The 15,214-nt window shown below is 42.0% G+C and overlaps 1 protein-coding gene across 1 annotated transcript; it reads right to left on the minus strand.

The window, feature by feature from the left end:
• Positions 1-14,203: 14,203 nt before the first annotated feature.
• Positions 14,204-15,103, minus strand: CAPZA3 (capping actin protein of muscle Z-line subunit alpha 3; the record flags this gene model as incomplete). The annotated part of the gene is made up of 1 exon (XM_080914108.1): positions 14,204-15,103. The coding sequence occupies one exon, from the start codon at positions 15,101-15,103 to the stop codon at positions 14,204-14,206; it is 900 nt and encodes a 299-aa protein (XP_080770234.1).
• Between the last annotated feature and the right edge of the window lie 111 nt (positions 15,104-15,214).

The raw sequence follows: 15,214 nt of genomic DNA on the forward strand, positions 1-15,214 counted from the left end.
AATTCCTAGGACATGGACATTTCCAGGACTATACCTTGTAGAAAAATGGGTAAAAAATAATTTCTGTATGCTTTAGGTCCAGTGCTGCAGAATATTGTGGGTCAAAAACTCTAGTCTGCTTTTCTGATGGCTCAGCTAAGATGTCCCAATGATATGTACACCTTAAGGAACTGTTTGTTGTACAAATTACCTTAGGATTTTTCTCATTGAATTTCTAGAAAGATGGAAATTTTGACAGCCCAGTTTGCTGCTTTTTTGCCAAACTTGATCATCAGGGAAGAGAGAGCCTCAGTTGACAAATGCCCCCACTAGATTAGTCTATGTGTAATCCAGTGGGACATTTTCTTAATTAGTGCTTGATGTGCAAGGGCCCAGCCTGCTACATATGGTACCACACCTGCGTAGTGGCCTTGAGTTGTGTAAGAAAACAGAGCAAGTAATCTGTGAGGAACACCTCCATGGTCTCTGCTTCAGTTCCTGCCTCAGGTTCCTGCTTGAGTCTTCCCTGAGTTCCCTCGATGAAGACCTGTGGCCAATAAGATGAAATAAACCCTCTCCCCCTCAAGTTTGCTGCTGGTCACAGTGTTTGTCATGACAATGGAAACAAAATCAGTACACCAGATAGTTTTCTAACTCTGGATTTAGGAATCTAACTGCAGAGTCTGGGAAGTAAGCTGTTTATGCTCTGCTGTTCCATAAAATATCTTCTCTGCTTTGTTGTTCCAAATGCTCCTTGACTCAGACCATTGGAGTTATATTTCAGCCCTGCTCTTAAAACCTTCCTGAATAAATATATCTTGAGTATGGCTACCGTAATGCCTGTAATATCTCCCAGTATCTTGAGTTTGGCTACCGTAATACCTGTAATATCTCCCAGAATCTTGAGTTTGGCTACCGTAATGCCCATAATATCTTCCAGCATCTGTGAAAGAACTGCAGGGGAGTGTGATATTCTGCATTCACATTCTTGGGCTGGTTATAAATTTGTTTAATACTAGGTCTCCTGGTGTCTGTTTGGAAACTACAGGGCCTTTGGGGAGTATGTGATTTATAGTAAAGGGCACCAAAGCATCTCCAATACCCATTGAAAAATGTCAACCCCTTTCCCCGCCACTGTCATTTCCCAGAAAAAAAAAAATCTAATAATTTCACAGTTAGTTCCTTCCAGTGCAGTACTTGGTTAAAACAAGAAATGGATTTTATTTTTGAGGCTTTGCTGCTTCTGGCATATTCAATGAAATGAGTTCCCAAGTAGAAATTAAAAAGTGAATAGTTCAGCAGCCTCTCTCAGCTAATTTTCTTTGCCATTAAGGACGGGGGAGGGGAGCGGTGTTTAGATAGACATGAACGGCGTTGAAAATGATAGTGTGGGAAACTGGACACGGAGGAAGCACGCACGAGCCTCTCTCAGCACCTCTGAGAAAGGAAACGTTACAGCTTTGAGTGAGCCCCAAATGAAGCTATGCTAGAGCTTTGTGATCAGACCTTCGGAATCTCTGGGCCTGCTGAGAAATACCAGAGTTTGGAAGTTCATCTGTTAGGGCCACACACAGGTCCCAGTGTCCTTTAGCATCTTCTAGTCAAAGGCCCGGCAGCGGAACTGGTGTATAAAGCCTGCTTCAAGCAGAAACGGTAGAGCGATTCATTCCCTTTCGGCTTGTTGTTTGGAGGACTTGTGTCAGGCTTGAGAGCAGCATCTTTTTCTTGACCTTTCCCTCGGCTTCTGCTCTCCCGCCGCAGACTTCTTGATCATGATAAGAGTCAGAAATGTTGTAGGAGGAAAGACTGGGGACAGTGCGTGTGGTGGGAAAGGGGGCAGAACAGTTCATCTTAAGTTTCTGCTGCTACTGAATAAGGAAAAGCATGCTTACTTTTATTTCTCCTCTAAGTTCATTCTGATGTGTGTGTATGTGTGTGTGTGCACCTGTGTAAGTGTGTGTGCACCTGTGTGAGTGTGTGTATGTATATGTGCACCTGTGTGAGTGTGTGTATGTGTGTGTGCACTTGTGTGAGTGTATGTGTGTGTGCACCTGTGTGAGTGCATGTGTATGTTTGTATGTGTGTATGTATGAGGGTGAGTGAGTGCTTATCTGTGTGTATTTATTTGTATATATATGTGTGTGTGTGTGTGTGTGTGTGTGAGTGCATGTGTGTGATTTTGTGTGTATATGTGTATATTTGTGTATGTGTGTGAGTGTGCATGTGTGTGTGCACCTAAGTGAGTATATGTGTATGAGTATGCTTATGAATGTGAGTGCATGTCTGTGTGTGTTTGTGTTTATGTGAGTGCATGTCTGTGTGTGTCTGTGCGTGATTTTGTGTATGTGTTTGTGTATGAATATGTATATGTGTATGTGAGTGTGTGTGAGCATGTGATTGTGCTTATGTGTGTTTATGTGTGTGTGTGTATGCACTCATTTGTGCACTTTTGTGTGTGTCTGTGTTTTGGCGATTGAGCTAAGGTTGTCAGGGTTTACCCACTGAACCATTTTGCAAGCCCTCCATTTTATTTATTTATTTATTTATTTTGAGACACGCCTCCCACTGAGCCAGGGACTCAGTGGTTTGGGTAGACCAGCAGGCCAGCATCCCCCAGGGATCCTCTTTCTGCCGCCTCAGTACTGAGATTACAGAAATGCACTGCACACAGCTTTTACCCGGGCATCCGGGGTAGATCTCGAGTTGTCATGGTGTGGACTCCTCCAGGTTTACCAGGTTCACCGCTGCCTCTGTTTGCCTGCTACATTTTCAGGGTCTTTCTCTCTCTCTCTCTCTCTCTCTCTCTCTCTCTCTCTCTCTCTCTCTCTCTCTTCCTCTCTAGCCCTCATAGCTCATTTACTGTCTTCTCACCTGTAACATACTTATCACTATTAAGAATAGGTATGAAAATAATTAAGGAAATGAGTATAGGAAATATTTATTAAGAAATATTGGGGCAAGGGCTTAGAGATTTAGAGGGCTTGCTGCTATTGCAGAGGCTGGAGTTCAGTTCCCGGGTCCCATAAATGCCTGTAACGTCAACTCCAGTTCTGGTACCTTCTTCAGGCTCCTGTGGAGACATCTGTGCACATCCATGTGCATGCACCAATGCACACACTCACACACAAATAAATAAATACTATTTTTATATATAAAAAGGAAACACTGGGATGCTGTCTGGCAGAGTCTCTAAGAGCAAATAGCAATCATAGTGTTCTCTCTTCTTCAGCAATGACATCCATCCCACAGCCTCAGACCCTCACCATGCTTCCCAGCTGCAGGGGGGATATCTACGGTAAGACTCCGGGACCTTCCCCATCCACCTGAGATCACAGCTACTCCCCAGTCTGATGACAACCGTGCTGCAAACCAACCAGTAAAGACCCTCAGACGAAGACTGTCCCCGAAGCAGAGGACACTCGAATGCTGTTGGCATCACGGGTCACATTCTGGGAGTGGAAAAACCCAGTCTGTCCAATTAGCAAATCTCATGCACACTCTACGTAAGAAGAACATGAGCACACTGTTCGACAGGAGTGCTTTACATTTTCTAAAATGAGAATGAGAGCGGCTAGGGAGATAATAACAGGATGCTAAAAGTTAAATGTATGCAACAAAATTAATTCAGGAAAGTTGTTGTATTTATAACCTAGAAGAGCAAATTAGTTTTCCATAGAAGTAAAATGAACTATGCATACAAAAAAAAATTACCTAAAAAGTGGTCAAAGAAAACCAATTTTAAATGTACCACAAGAGACGTGCTTGTGTGTGTGTGTGTGTGTGTGTGTGTGTACAGATAGTGCATATACCTACCTCCTGAGACTGAAGCAGCTAGGCTTTGCAGCCTGAAGAGTTTAAGGCACACTTCTCTGCAGCTCTTCCTGGGAGAGTGGACCAGGAATCTGTCTGTGCTGTGGCCTAACAAGATCTTACAATTCATGGTCCTACCTGGCTACTCCAGGCTTCTTGTCACGAGCTATGTTGAAACAAATCAAGCTACCTACATCCTGCCAACCTCTGCAACATCTTAACACAAGTCTGACACTTCCCTCGCTCCTGAGATTGCTCAGAGGACTGCCACAAACAGGGGTCCTCTGGCCTCTCTCCTGCCACCCTCTCAGGGTGGCTTTCTCTCTCCCTAGCCTTCTGTCTCTCTGTCTCCCTGTTAATGAAGCCCTTTTAGGCCCTGTTTGGTGATTTTTAATATATTATACTGTTTCTATAAAATGACTTCCCCATGCCCCCACAATTAACATCACTTCTAAAGAAATTCTTTGTCAGCTTCCTTTTCCCAGGCTGACTGCTGCTGGATTGGTTTTCATTATCATCTTTAGGACCTTCATGATGACCAGGAGTAAAGATGTGGCTCTTTAGCATCTGGTGGCCTCCCCTTCAGCCAGACCTAAAGACCTGAATTCTTCATGATTTGTGTTGCCTCACTACTCCTTTTGGTCTCAAGTGTTTCTTCCTCTGCCTTAAAAAAACAATCATCCCTTTTAGTTTTCCAATTTTGTCATATTTTGTGTTGAGGTCCATGGTTAAGAGCAACGTCTTGTCAATAGACAAGCTTCCTTAAGGAATCCGAGAACATTTGGTGATGATAAAGACATCAGAGAAATGGACCTGGCATGAAAGATCTAGAAAATTGTAGACTGTGCTTGGAATAAAGAATGTTAGAACCCTAGAAGGTAGAGCTTGAGACTTTCTCTTCGTTTGGGATTTTTTTTTTTTTTTTTTGTAATGAAGGAAAAATCACTTTATTTTTTTGACTTTATAATTTTTTTAGAACTTTATTTTTTAAAAGAGATAAATGTACAGATTTTAAGGATTTATGAATAAAAGTATGAGAATACATTTTTGTCAGTACTTGATATTTTAAATGATTAACAGTATGTATTAAAATCTTAATAGTTACAATGAGCATAAAGTGCCTGTTAAACAAGATGGAACTTAGAAATAGTCAAAGTTTTCTTGGTGTGTAAAGATTAAGCATAATGGTTTTTCATTTTCTTTTTTTCTTTCTTGAACTTCAGACAGTCTGTGAGTTGTTTCTGGGCTGTTCTCAGCTTTCTGTGGTTAGCATCCAATTATCAGTGACTGCATATTATGTCTGTTCTTTTGTGACTGGGTTATCTCACTCAGGATGATATTCTCTAGATGCATCCATTTTCTTAAGAATTTCATAAAGTCATTGTTTCTGATAGCTTAATAGTACGCCATTGTGTAAATATACCACATTTTTTTGTATCCATTCATCTACTGAAGGACATTTGGATTCTTTCTAGCTTCTGGCTATTATAAATAGGGCTGCTATGAACATTGTGGTGCATATATCTTTGTTGTATGTTGGAGCTTCTCTGGAGTATATGCCCAGAAGTGGAATAACTGAGTCTACACTATGTCCAATTTTCTGAGGAATCGCCAGACTGATTTCCAGAGTAGTTGTACCAGTTTACAACCCCACCAACAGTGGAGAAGTATTCCTCTTTCTCTGCATTCTTGCCAACATCTGCTGTCATCTGAATTTTTGATCTTAGCCATTCTGACTGGTGTGAGGTGGAATCTCAGGGTTTTTTGATTTTCATTTCCCTGATGACTAATGACTTCCAGCACTTCCTTAGATGCTTCTCAGCCATTCAATATTCCTCAAGTGAGAACTTTTTGTTTAGCTCTGTACCCCATTTTTTAAATACTGTTGTTTGATTCTCTGGTATCAAATTCTAGAGTTCTTTGTATACCTTGGATATTAGACCTCTATCAGATATGGGGTTGGTAAAGATCTTTTCCCAATCTGTTGGCTGTCATTTTGTTTTCTTGACAATGTCCTTAGCCTTACAGAAACTTTGCAATCTCATTAAGTCCCATTTGTCAATATTTGACCTTAGAGCTCGAGCCATTGGTGTTCTGTTCAGGAAATTTTCTCCTGTGCATATATGTTCTAAAGTTTTCCCTACTTTCTCATCTAATAGTTTCAGTGTATCTGGTTTAATGTGGAGATCTTTGATCTACTTACACTTGAGCTTTGTACAGGGAGATAAGAAAGGGTCTATTTTCATTCTTTTGCATGTTGAGTGCCAGTTGGACCAGCACCATTTGTTGAATAGGCTGTCCTTTTTCCATTGAATGTTTAAGGCTCCTTTGTCAAAAATCAGGTGACCATATACGTGAGAGCTCATTTCTGGATCTTCTATTCTATTCCATTGATTCACGTGCCTATTTCTGTACCAGTACCATGCAGTTTTCAGCACAACTGCCTTGCAATATAGCTTGAGGTCAGGGATAGTGATTCCCGCAGATGATTTCTTGTTGTTGAGGTTGGATTTCACTATTCTAGGTGTTTTGTTATTCCAGATGAAATTGCACATTGCTCTTTCCAACTCTGTGAAGAATTGGGTTGGAATTTTGATGGGGATTGCATTGAATCTGTAGATTGCTTTTGGTATGATGGCCATATTTACAATTTTGATCCTTCCAACCCATGAGCATGGGAGAGCTTTCCATTCTGAGATCTGTCTCAATTTCCTTCTTTAGAAATTTGAAGTTTTTGTCATACAGGTCCTTCACTTGCTTAGTTAGAGTCACACCAAGGTATTTCATATTGTTTGTGACTATTGTGAAGTGTATCTTTTCCCTAATTTCATTCTCTGCATGTTTGTCCTTTGAGTAGAGGAAGGCTACTGATTTCTTTGAGCTAATTTTATATCCAGAAACTTTGCTGAACTTGTTTATCAGCTGTAGAAGTTCTCTGGTGGAATTTTTGGAGCCACTTACTTACACTATCATGTCATCTGCAGTGATGTTTTTACTTCCTCCTGTCCTATTTGTATCCCTTTGATTTTCTTTTGCTGTCTAATTGCTCTAGACGGGACTTCCAGTACTATGTTGAATAGGTAGGGGGAGAGAGGGCAGCCTTGTCTAGTCCCTGATTTTAGTGAGTTTGCTTCAAGTTTCTCACAATTAAGTTTGGTGTTGGCTGTTAGTTTGCTGCATATTGCTTTTATTATGTTTAGGTATGGGCCATGGATTCCTGTTTTTTCTAAGACGTTTAAAATGAAGGGGTGTTGAATTTTGTCAAATGCTTTCTCAGCACCCAGTAAGATGAGCATGTCATTTTTGTTCCTTTGAGTTTGTTTATATGGTTGATTACAGTGATGGAGTTCCATATATTAAGCCATCCCTGCATCCCAGGGATGAAGACTATTTGATCATTGTGAATGATTGTTTTGATTTGTTCTACGATTCAGTTTGCAAGAATTTTGTTGAGTATTTTTGCATCAATGTTCATAAGTGAGATTAGTCTGAAGTTCTCTTTTCTTGTAGGGTCTTTGTGTGGTTTAGGAACGAGGGTTATTGTGGCCTCGAAAAATGACTTCGGTAGTGTTCCATCTGACTCTATTTTGTAGAACAGTTTGGAGAGTATTGGCATTAGGTCGTCAATAAATGTATGATAAAATTCTGCTCTGAACCCATCGGGACCTGGGCTTTTTTTGGTGGGGAGGCTTTTGATGACTGCTTCTATTTCTTTCGGTGCATGGGATTATTTCGATGGTTTACTTGGTCCTGGTTTAACTTTAGTATCTGGTATCTGTCTAGGAATTCATCCATTTCCTTCAGATTTTCCAGTTTTGTTGAGTATAGGTTTTTGTAGTAGGATCTGATGATTTCTTAAATTTCCTCAGTTTCATTTGTTATGTCTCCACTTTCCTGTCTGATTTTGTTAATTTGGATACTCTGTCTTTGTCCTCTATTTTGTCTGGCTAAGGTTTTATCAGTCTTGTTAATTTTCTCAAAGAACCAGCTCTTGCTTTTGTTGATTCTTTGGTTCTTTTTGTTTCTATTTGGTCAATTTATGCTCTGAATTTATTTTTTGCAGTCTACTCCTATTGGGTGTATCTGCTTCCATTTATTCTAGAGATTTCAACTGTGCTGTCAAGTTACTAGTGTATGCTCTCTCCAGTTTATTTTTTGGAAGCACTCAGAGCTATGAGTTTTCCTCTCATTACTGCTTCCAATGCATCCCATACGTTTGGGTATATTGTGTTTTCATTTTCATTAAATTCTAGAAAATCTTTAATTTCTTTCGTTCTCATTTCCATTTGAAATTTTTTCTTCAATTCCTTCATCTCTTTGGTTCTGTTTTCCTCTAGTTCTATGATTTCTTTGAGTGTTTTTCTTGTTTCCTCATTAAAAGCTTCTATTTTTTTATGTTTTTCCTCTCGTTCTTGTTCTATATCATCATCTTGAGGTATAATTTTGGGTCTGAGTCTTCTTTTTCTGGAGTGTTTGGCATTCTGCTGTTTGCTGTTTTGGGAGAGCTGAGTTCTGGTGTTGCCAGGTTGTCTTGGTTTCCCTGGGGTAAGTTCTTTCCCTTTCCTCTTGCCGTTTTGTTATCTGTGACTCTACATAGTCTTGTTGTCAGTGATTTGTTCCTGTCTCTCCTGTATACCTGGCTTGTGTCCCTGGATCTCTGCTGTTCCTGGTAGCAGATGTCCTGAGCTCCAGTTCTGCAGGAAAGGGCCCTCTGGTTTTAAACCAAGTCACCAAGGCAGATTTCCTGCTCCCTTGAACCAATCCGGGGAGAGAGGGTGTGCTTTCTGGGCGCTCAACCCAGACCTCTCTGTGCCCAGGCTACTGGCAGCACAGTCTCACCAGGCCTGTGTCCCTGGATCTCTGCTGTTCCTGGTGGCAGATGACCTGAGCCCCTGTTCAGGATGCATGTGCCAGCTACGTGGAAACGGAGACCCTACATCAGGGTTTCTGCTCCTCTGAACCAGTGGGGGGGCATACTTTCCGAGCACTCAGCACAGACCTCTCTGCTTCCCGGCTACTCACAGCGCAGGTAGTCTCACCAGGCCTGTGTCTTTGGATTTCTGCTGTTCCTGGTGGCAGATTGCCTCCATTTTAGATTTTTATTTATCAACCATTTACTGCTCACCCAACATCACCTAGATGCTCCAGGCTCACAGCTTGGAGAAGTGTCTCATTCCAGTGTTGCAGGGGATGGAAAAACTGGAAATTGGTGAAATCATGCAAAACTAGTGATATTTAGAATAAAGACTGGAATGCAGATGTTCTGACACACAGTGCCATAGATCTTGGCTCCATTGCTGGTGATTCTTCTTAAGACAAACAGAAAAATATATACACCTAGATTAAGACTGTCAGGTTGTGTGCTTAATTAGAAATGCATTTTGCAAGAACCTAGGCATGTAAAAAGTATGTTTGGAAGGGTGATCAGGCCTGGCTTCTTCGGAAAGATGCTCAAAGTCCAGCAAAGCCAGCATGGTTGATGGAGTGATAAAGTCACTCAGATCTCAGACTGGGAAGGATAAGAGGATTTAAAATGTCGTCCCTAGTCAGTAAATGTTACAAAGAGGTGTTTAATCAAGATTGTGGGTAAATCAGCAGGTAATCAGCAAAGGTTTATGAAAGCTAATTGAGAAGAGCTTCGCAGAACAAGAAATTAAAGTAGGCGAATTAGAAAACTCATTAAGTGGGAATTCACAAGCTTTATTAATAAGTTGGCAAAGAGAAGAAATTAAAAAAGCACTTACAGGTAGAAATCCAAAAACTGACGATTCCTTAGGAAAGGCGAAGATAGGAGGACCTATAGACTTTACCTGGAGTCACTGACAAGGAGAGAGAGATGGGGTTGGGAGAGGGGGTGGGAGTGAGAGTAGGAGAGAGAGAGGACAAAAGCTGTAGCTTCCTGGCCATGCCAGATACCTTATATAGAAAATTTCCGTGAGGAAATGCACTTGGTGTTGAGGTGGCATAAGCTATGTACATTTTAAAGGTTTTATACCAGGTTGTTTTAAATACTCAATATTGATTATGAAAACCTCTGTTTGCTTAGACCCTCCCTTCCTCCTCCTCTCCTTCCCTCTCTCCCTCCCTTCCTCCTTCCCTCCTACCCTCCCTTCCCACCTACCTCTTTCTTTTCTTCCTTTCTTTGTGGTTTTGTGAGATAGCAATCATGTAGCCCAGGCTGGCCTCAATTTCACTTACAGCCGAGGATGACCTTGAAAACCTGATCCTCCTGCTTCCAACTCCCAAGAGCTGTATTATAGGTGTGCTCCATTACACCCAGCTAGGCACTTTCTCAGTGTTACCGAGAGATTTTAGGTTTGCTAAGAATGTGTCTGCAGAGTATTTGTACATATGCAGCCTAAGTGTTGATGCCTTTGTGTCTTGTTAATGTGAGACTTTGAGTAATTTGTCTTGAGGGAAAATAACACAAAATATGGAAAATATACACTCGTAGGATAACTTATAGCAGGAGAAATTCTAAAAACTTAAATTATATATGAAGAAACAATGGCTGTCTTGTTACGGTACATTTATAGTAGGAATAACACGTTAATAATTAAATTTATATGCTCAAGAAATTTTGAATGATATGGGGCAATGTTTATGATGCATGCATTATGTAACAGAGTATGAAATATAAATTTTTATTTTATATATCCATAATATTTTAAACTCCACAATAGATGGAGAAATATAGATCAACATTTTAAGACCTTTTCACAATTTGTTTAGGTGACAGATATCTAGAAATATCAACGTTTTTGTATTTAATTTTCTTTTGTTTCAGTTATTAGAGACATGGCTTCATTTAGGGCAGGCTCGACTTGAATGTGTGATCCTCCTGTCTGAACCTGTGAATACTGGGATCGCAAATGCAGGTAGCAGTATTATTGTCCAGGCCAAATGAGTGTGCAGTGGTTTGTACTGATCACCAACTTCACCAGAAAGGAAGCCTCTGGGTTTACCAGGGAGCAGCTATCTAGATATGAATGACCTCGGGGAACGTCTGTGAGGGACTTGCAGGACAGAGTTAATAGACATGTGAAGACCCACACTGAATGACCCAATCCTTGGTAGTGGATTCGGATGGCATGCAAAGGGGTGATAGGCTAAGCAAGGGGCCCCACTACCCTGTACTTTCTAACCGTGGAAGCAAAAGGACCTAGTGCCTCCCAGGAACAGTCCTCTGCCACGGTGGATCACACGCTCAGACTATTAGACACAATAAATCCTCCCTGTCTGTAATTTGCTTTTGTCTGGGTGTTTTCTTCTAGTAGCAGGAAAAGTAATCCTATAAACAGGACCTGTAACCACAAACTACTTCATGTTTTTATTAAAGGGGTCATCTGATAGTTTCATTTCAGTTCAGGTGAACAGCTTTGTTTCCTACTTTATTTGAGAACTACCCTCCCCACCCCCTTTCAACATAACAGATGAAATCCTGGCGTTGGTCCACATGCAGTTGAGTAGTAGAGATGGCATTTATTGGGAAATAGGTTTTCTGGGAAGTGATTTTAAGTAAGCAGAAATTCGGCATGCTGTTTTAAGTTGTAGCAGTATTTCCTAAAATGTGGTTCTGACTGATAGACTTTGTATCAGAGATACCTTTGATATTTGTTTTAAAATGTTTGTATCTTAGGTGGGGGACTGTAGCTCAGTAATAGAGAGCAAGTGGTCTTAGGTTTAATACCTTAACAAGAGAGAAGAGAGAGAGGGGGGGAGAGGGAGAGAGAGAGGGAGAGAGAGAGAGAGAGAGAGAGAGAGAGAGAGAGAGAGAGAGAGAGGGAGGGAGGGAGGGAGGGAGGGAGGGAGGGAGGGAGGGAGGGAGAGAATATTTCTGGATGGGCTTCAAATTGTGTATTTTTGAAGACATATCCAGAGAATTCTCAAATCTAACAAGCCATGGGTGAGGAGATGCTGAGCAGGTAGAGTCCTTGCTGTGCAAGCATTTGTATAAGAGTTCAAATCCCCAGCACCTGAGGAAAAGAAGCTGGCATGGATATCCATCTTTAAGTGCTGTGTGGAGACAGGAGGATTATGGGAACTCACTGGCCAGCCAGTCTAGCCATGTTCTGGGGCTAAGGCTACAATGAGGCACTCTCAGAAAATTAGATTGAAGAAGATGCTCAACACGGACATGCATCTTCCACATGCATGTGTATACCGTCCCCCACTCCCCCAAGCACAAACATGTAAACACCATATGCACGAAGATGTAAATAATAAACAATAAACCACCAGTAGCTGGGGAAGATAAACATTTTAGAAATTCCTGCATGGGCTCTTGCCTGCCTCAATGTGCGAGAGGCAGAACTGGATGTTTTTTCAGGTGCACGGACTCAAGATCTGAAGCGCTTTTCTTTTTCGATCAACCAGGATGGGAAGACGGAGCCTACTGACTCCTTCCCCGTAATCTCGTTCTCCATTTCAAGCGGAACTCACCGGAAGAGCAGTGAGTGATCGCATCCGGGATGTGCCCTGGGAAGCAGCAGGTCCCTCTTCTGGGCCATCTCTGCTTGCCCACAGAACTGTTCAGCAGAGCCCACCTCTCCTGTGCACTACAGACATCATGATGGGTGGGTGCGTGTGGGAGAGAGGATTGTCACCTCATATAGACATCAAGCAAAAAGGAACTAGAAGGCAGTTTTGGCTTTTAAAAGCATGTCTCCAGTGACTTGCTCCTTCTAACTAGACCCAATCCCTAGAAGTTTCCAGAAGCTCCCCTCAGTTGAAAACTAAGTATTCAAAACTGGGCTTTTGCCACTGGAGGGGAATATCTATCTCATCCCCAAATCACCACGTGATGATTCAAAAAGCCTCCCCAGAGAGCTGACCCGTGGAGAATGGTCTTTACTCATCTACACCAGCCAGTCACTGTGCCTGCTAGTCTGAAATGTTCTTAGGCTTGTGTCCTCAGAGGTATCCACGGGGTCATGAGTGTATAGTTTTTATGAGCAAGATTAGCATCCTTCTAAAAGAGATTCTGGGGAACTACTTTGTTTCCTTCCAAGGTGTGCTATACAAAAAGGAACGTTGCCCACGAGGAAGCAGGCACGGTCTCAGCTTGCATCTGGTCTTGGATTTTCCAGCTTCAGATTGGTGAGCACTAATTTTTCAGTATCAGCTACACATTTAATATAATGCTGTTTTTTAATCTTACTTATTTCATTTTGTGTGGATGGAACTAGGGACAGGGGTTCCCATGGAGGTCAGAGGGCAACTTGTGGGTGTTGTTTTTCATACCATGTGTGTCCTTATCTGAGCTCATGGTCACAGGGAACTTTACATGACAACCCATATCACACACCCACATGTCACAGTATTTTACTGTAGCATTCTGAACACACTAAGACATTACATGTCTTGATGATTTGAGCAATTTGAAACCTTTTCCATTTTTAATGTAAAATGGGGATAAGATTAGAACCAGGCAGGTGAGGAAATATTGTTTGTGAAACATTTAGTTTGAGGCTTGCAATGAAGCAAGCATTAGACAGGTTTATAGGAATGACTTTACAGTAGCTCGGCTGAACAGGGTTTCTAGATTCTGCTATTCTAGAAGTCCATAAATCCACAGCAACTCCACACTCTCCTTAGCAGGGGCATGGGCAGGGAGCGGGAGGAAGACAGAAGCAATTTTACTAATCTCCTTTATTTTTATTTTATGTGTCTGAGTGTATAGTTAGGCAGTGTACTATGTAACCCATGGAGCTCTGGGACTGGAGTTACAGGCAGCTGTGAGCCACTATATGGGTGCTGATAATTGAACCTACCTCTTATGAAAGAACCAGCTGCTAAGCCACCTCTCTAGCACTGTGACTGAGAGATTGGATATTAGCTGGTTTCATGGAATATCCAACCCCAATGTCATCTTTTAAGGTTCACTCAATTCTGGCTAGTCTCAAATTGAATAGAGTTACATGAAGTAACACTTGAAGAGCGAGGTGCACACCTACTCAGTTCCAGAGTGAGACTGAATTCATAGACAGGCATGCAGGTGCACAAAGACACACATAGACACAGCCCCACACCAACACAGACACAGACATAGAACCAGGCACACACACACACACACACACACACACACACACACACACACACACACACAGGCACAGAAACACAGACACATACACAGGAGAAATAGACACTCAATCATGGCCACCTTTCCACTATCAGATTATTTTAGGCTCTAATAAAAACCTCTGAGTTTGTGACAGTGAGCATTATGAAATGTATTTACCCTTTTTGCCGTGTTGAATATTGACTGTATAACATGATTCCTTATCCCTCCCCCTCTTCAAAGTGGCAAAGGACTAAAGATGGGCTTGTAACTAGTCCATGAGCTTCTCAACTATCTCCACTTACTCCCTAGAAAACACTTTAGCTTGACACGATAACCAGGAGCAGCAACGTTTTATATTATCCAGTTGCACAACACACTTCTGGAGTAAATAACGTATCCTAACTTGGGGTACATCACCAGATTCAGGTCAGAGAGGATCCGTTGCCAGTCAATCAAAGTGCGTGTCACTGGGAGATCCCTCCGTAATATCTTCCGCAGGGCTTCGTTGGACAACTCCTGTAGCTCTTCTATGACGGCAGCCTGAAACTTATTCTCTTGCTCTTCCACAAGCCTTGCGAAACTGAGAGCCAACTGGGCCTGGTTGACCACCTCCAGGCTCTCCTTTAGGTCCTTGGACACCTTGATATGCAGGTTGACATATCTGAAGAAGTGAGCTTGTACAAAAATTCTCCCTGTCACTTGGGTTAGAAACGGGTTTACCTGAAAGATCCACTTAGACTTCCAAAGGCCGTTCCAGCACTCTCCGTTGTCATAGCTGTGGTCTTCAATGCAAGCGATCAAGAATTCTTTGCTTTTGACCGTCTTCCTCAGCACGTTGCAATTTCCATTTGGGTAGTGATCGTTCACATAGAGTTTTAAGGCACACATAACAACCGATCTCAGGTACTCGGTCTCATTCCGAATGATCCCGTGGCTTTGGATGTCTCTCAGCTGATTCTGAAGGAGGTCAAACCTGAAAGAAAGTTTGCTCTGGTAGTCAAAGAACCGGAAGTCACCCATCACATTGTGGTGAGACAAGAGGACTGGATTGCCGTCGATGCAGAGTGGGACACAGTATTTTTGGCAGTGCTGATGGCCTGCGCACTCACCCTGGTGGTACATGAGCTTCTCATCTCGGATAAGCAGACAGAGGTCGTCAAAGGCATTCACAAATTCCCCAGGAGGAGCCTGGACTAAGAGTCTGTGGATGACCTTTTCCTTCTCTTTCCTACTCAAGACGCTGAGTGACATGTCTAGTTGCAGCAGAAGCAAAGCTTCTGAAATAAAGGTCGCTCACAGGGTGAGAAAAGGGTCCATGGGATACCTTGCCCATTCAAGGTGTTAATCATTCATTCAAACTTT

This window comes from Micromys minutus, assembly GCF_963924665.1.
Source record: "Micromys minutus genome assembly, chromosome: 3".
Classification (NCBI taxonomy): Eukaryota; Metazoa; Chordata; class Mammalia; order Rodentia; family Muridae; genus Micromys; species Micromys minutus.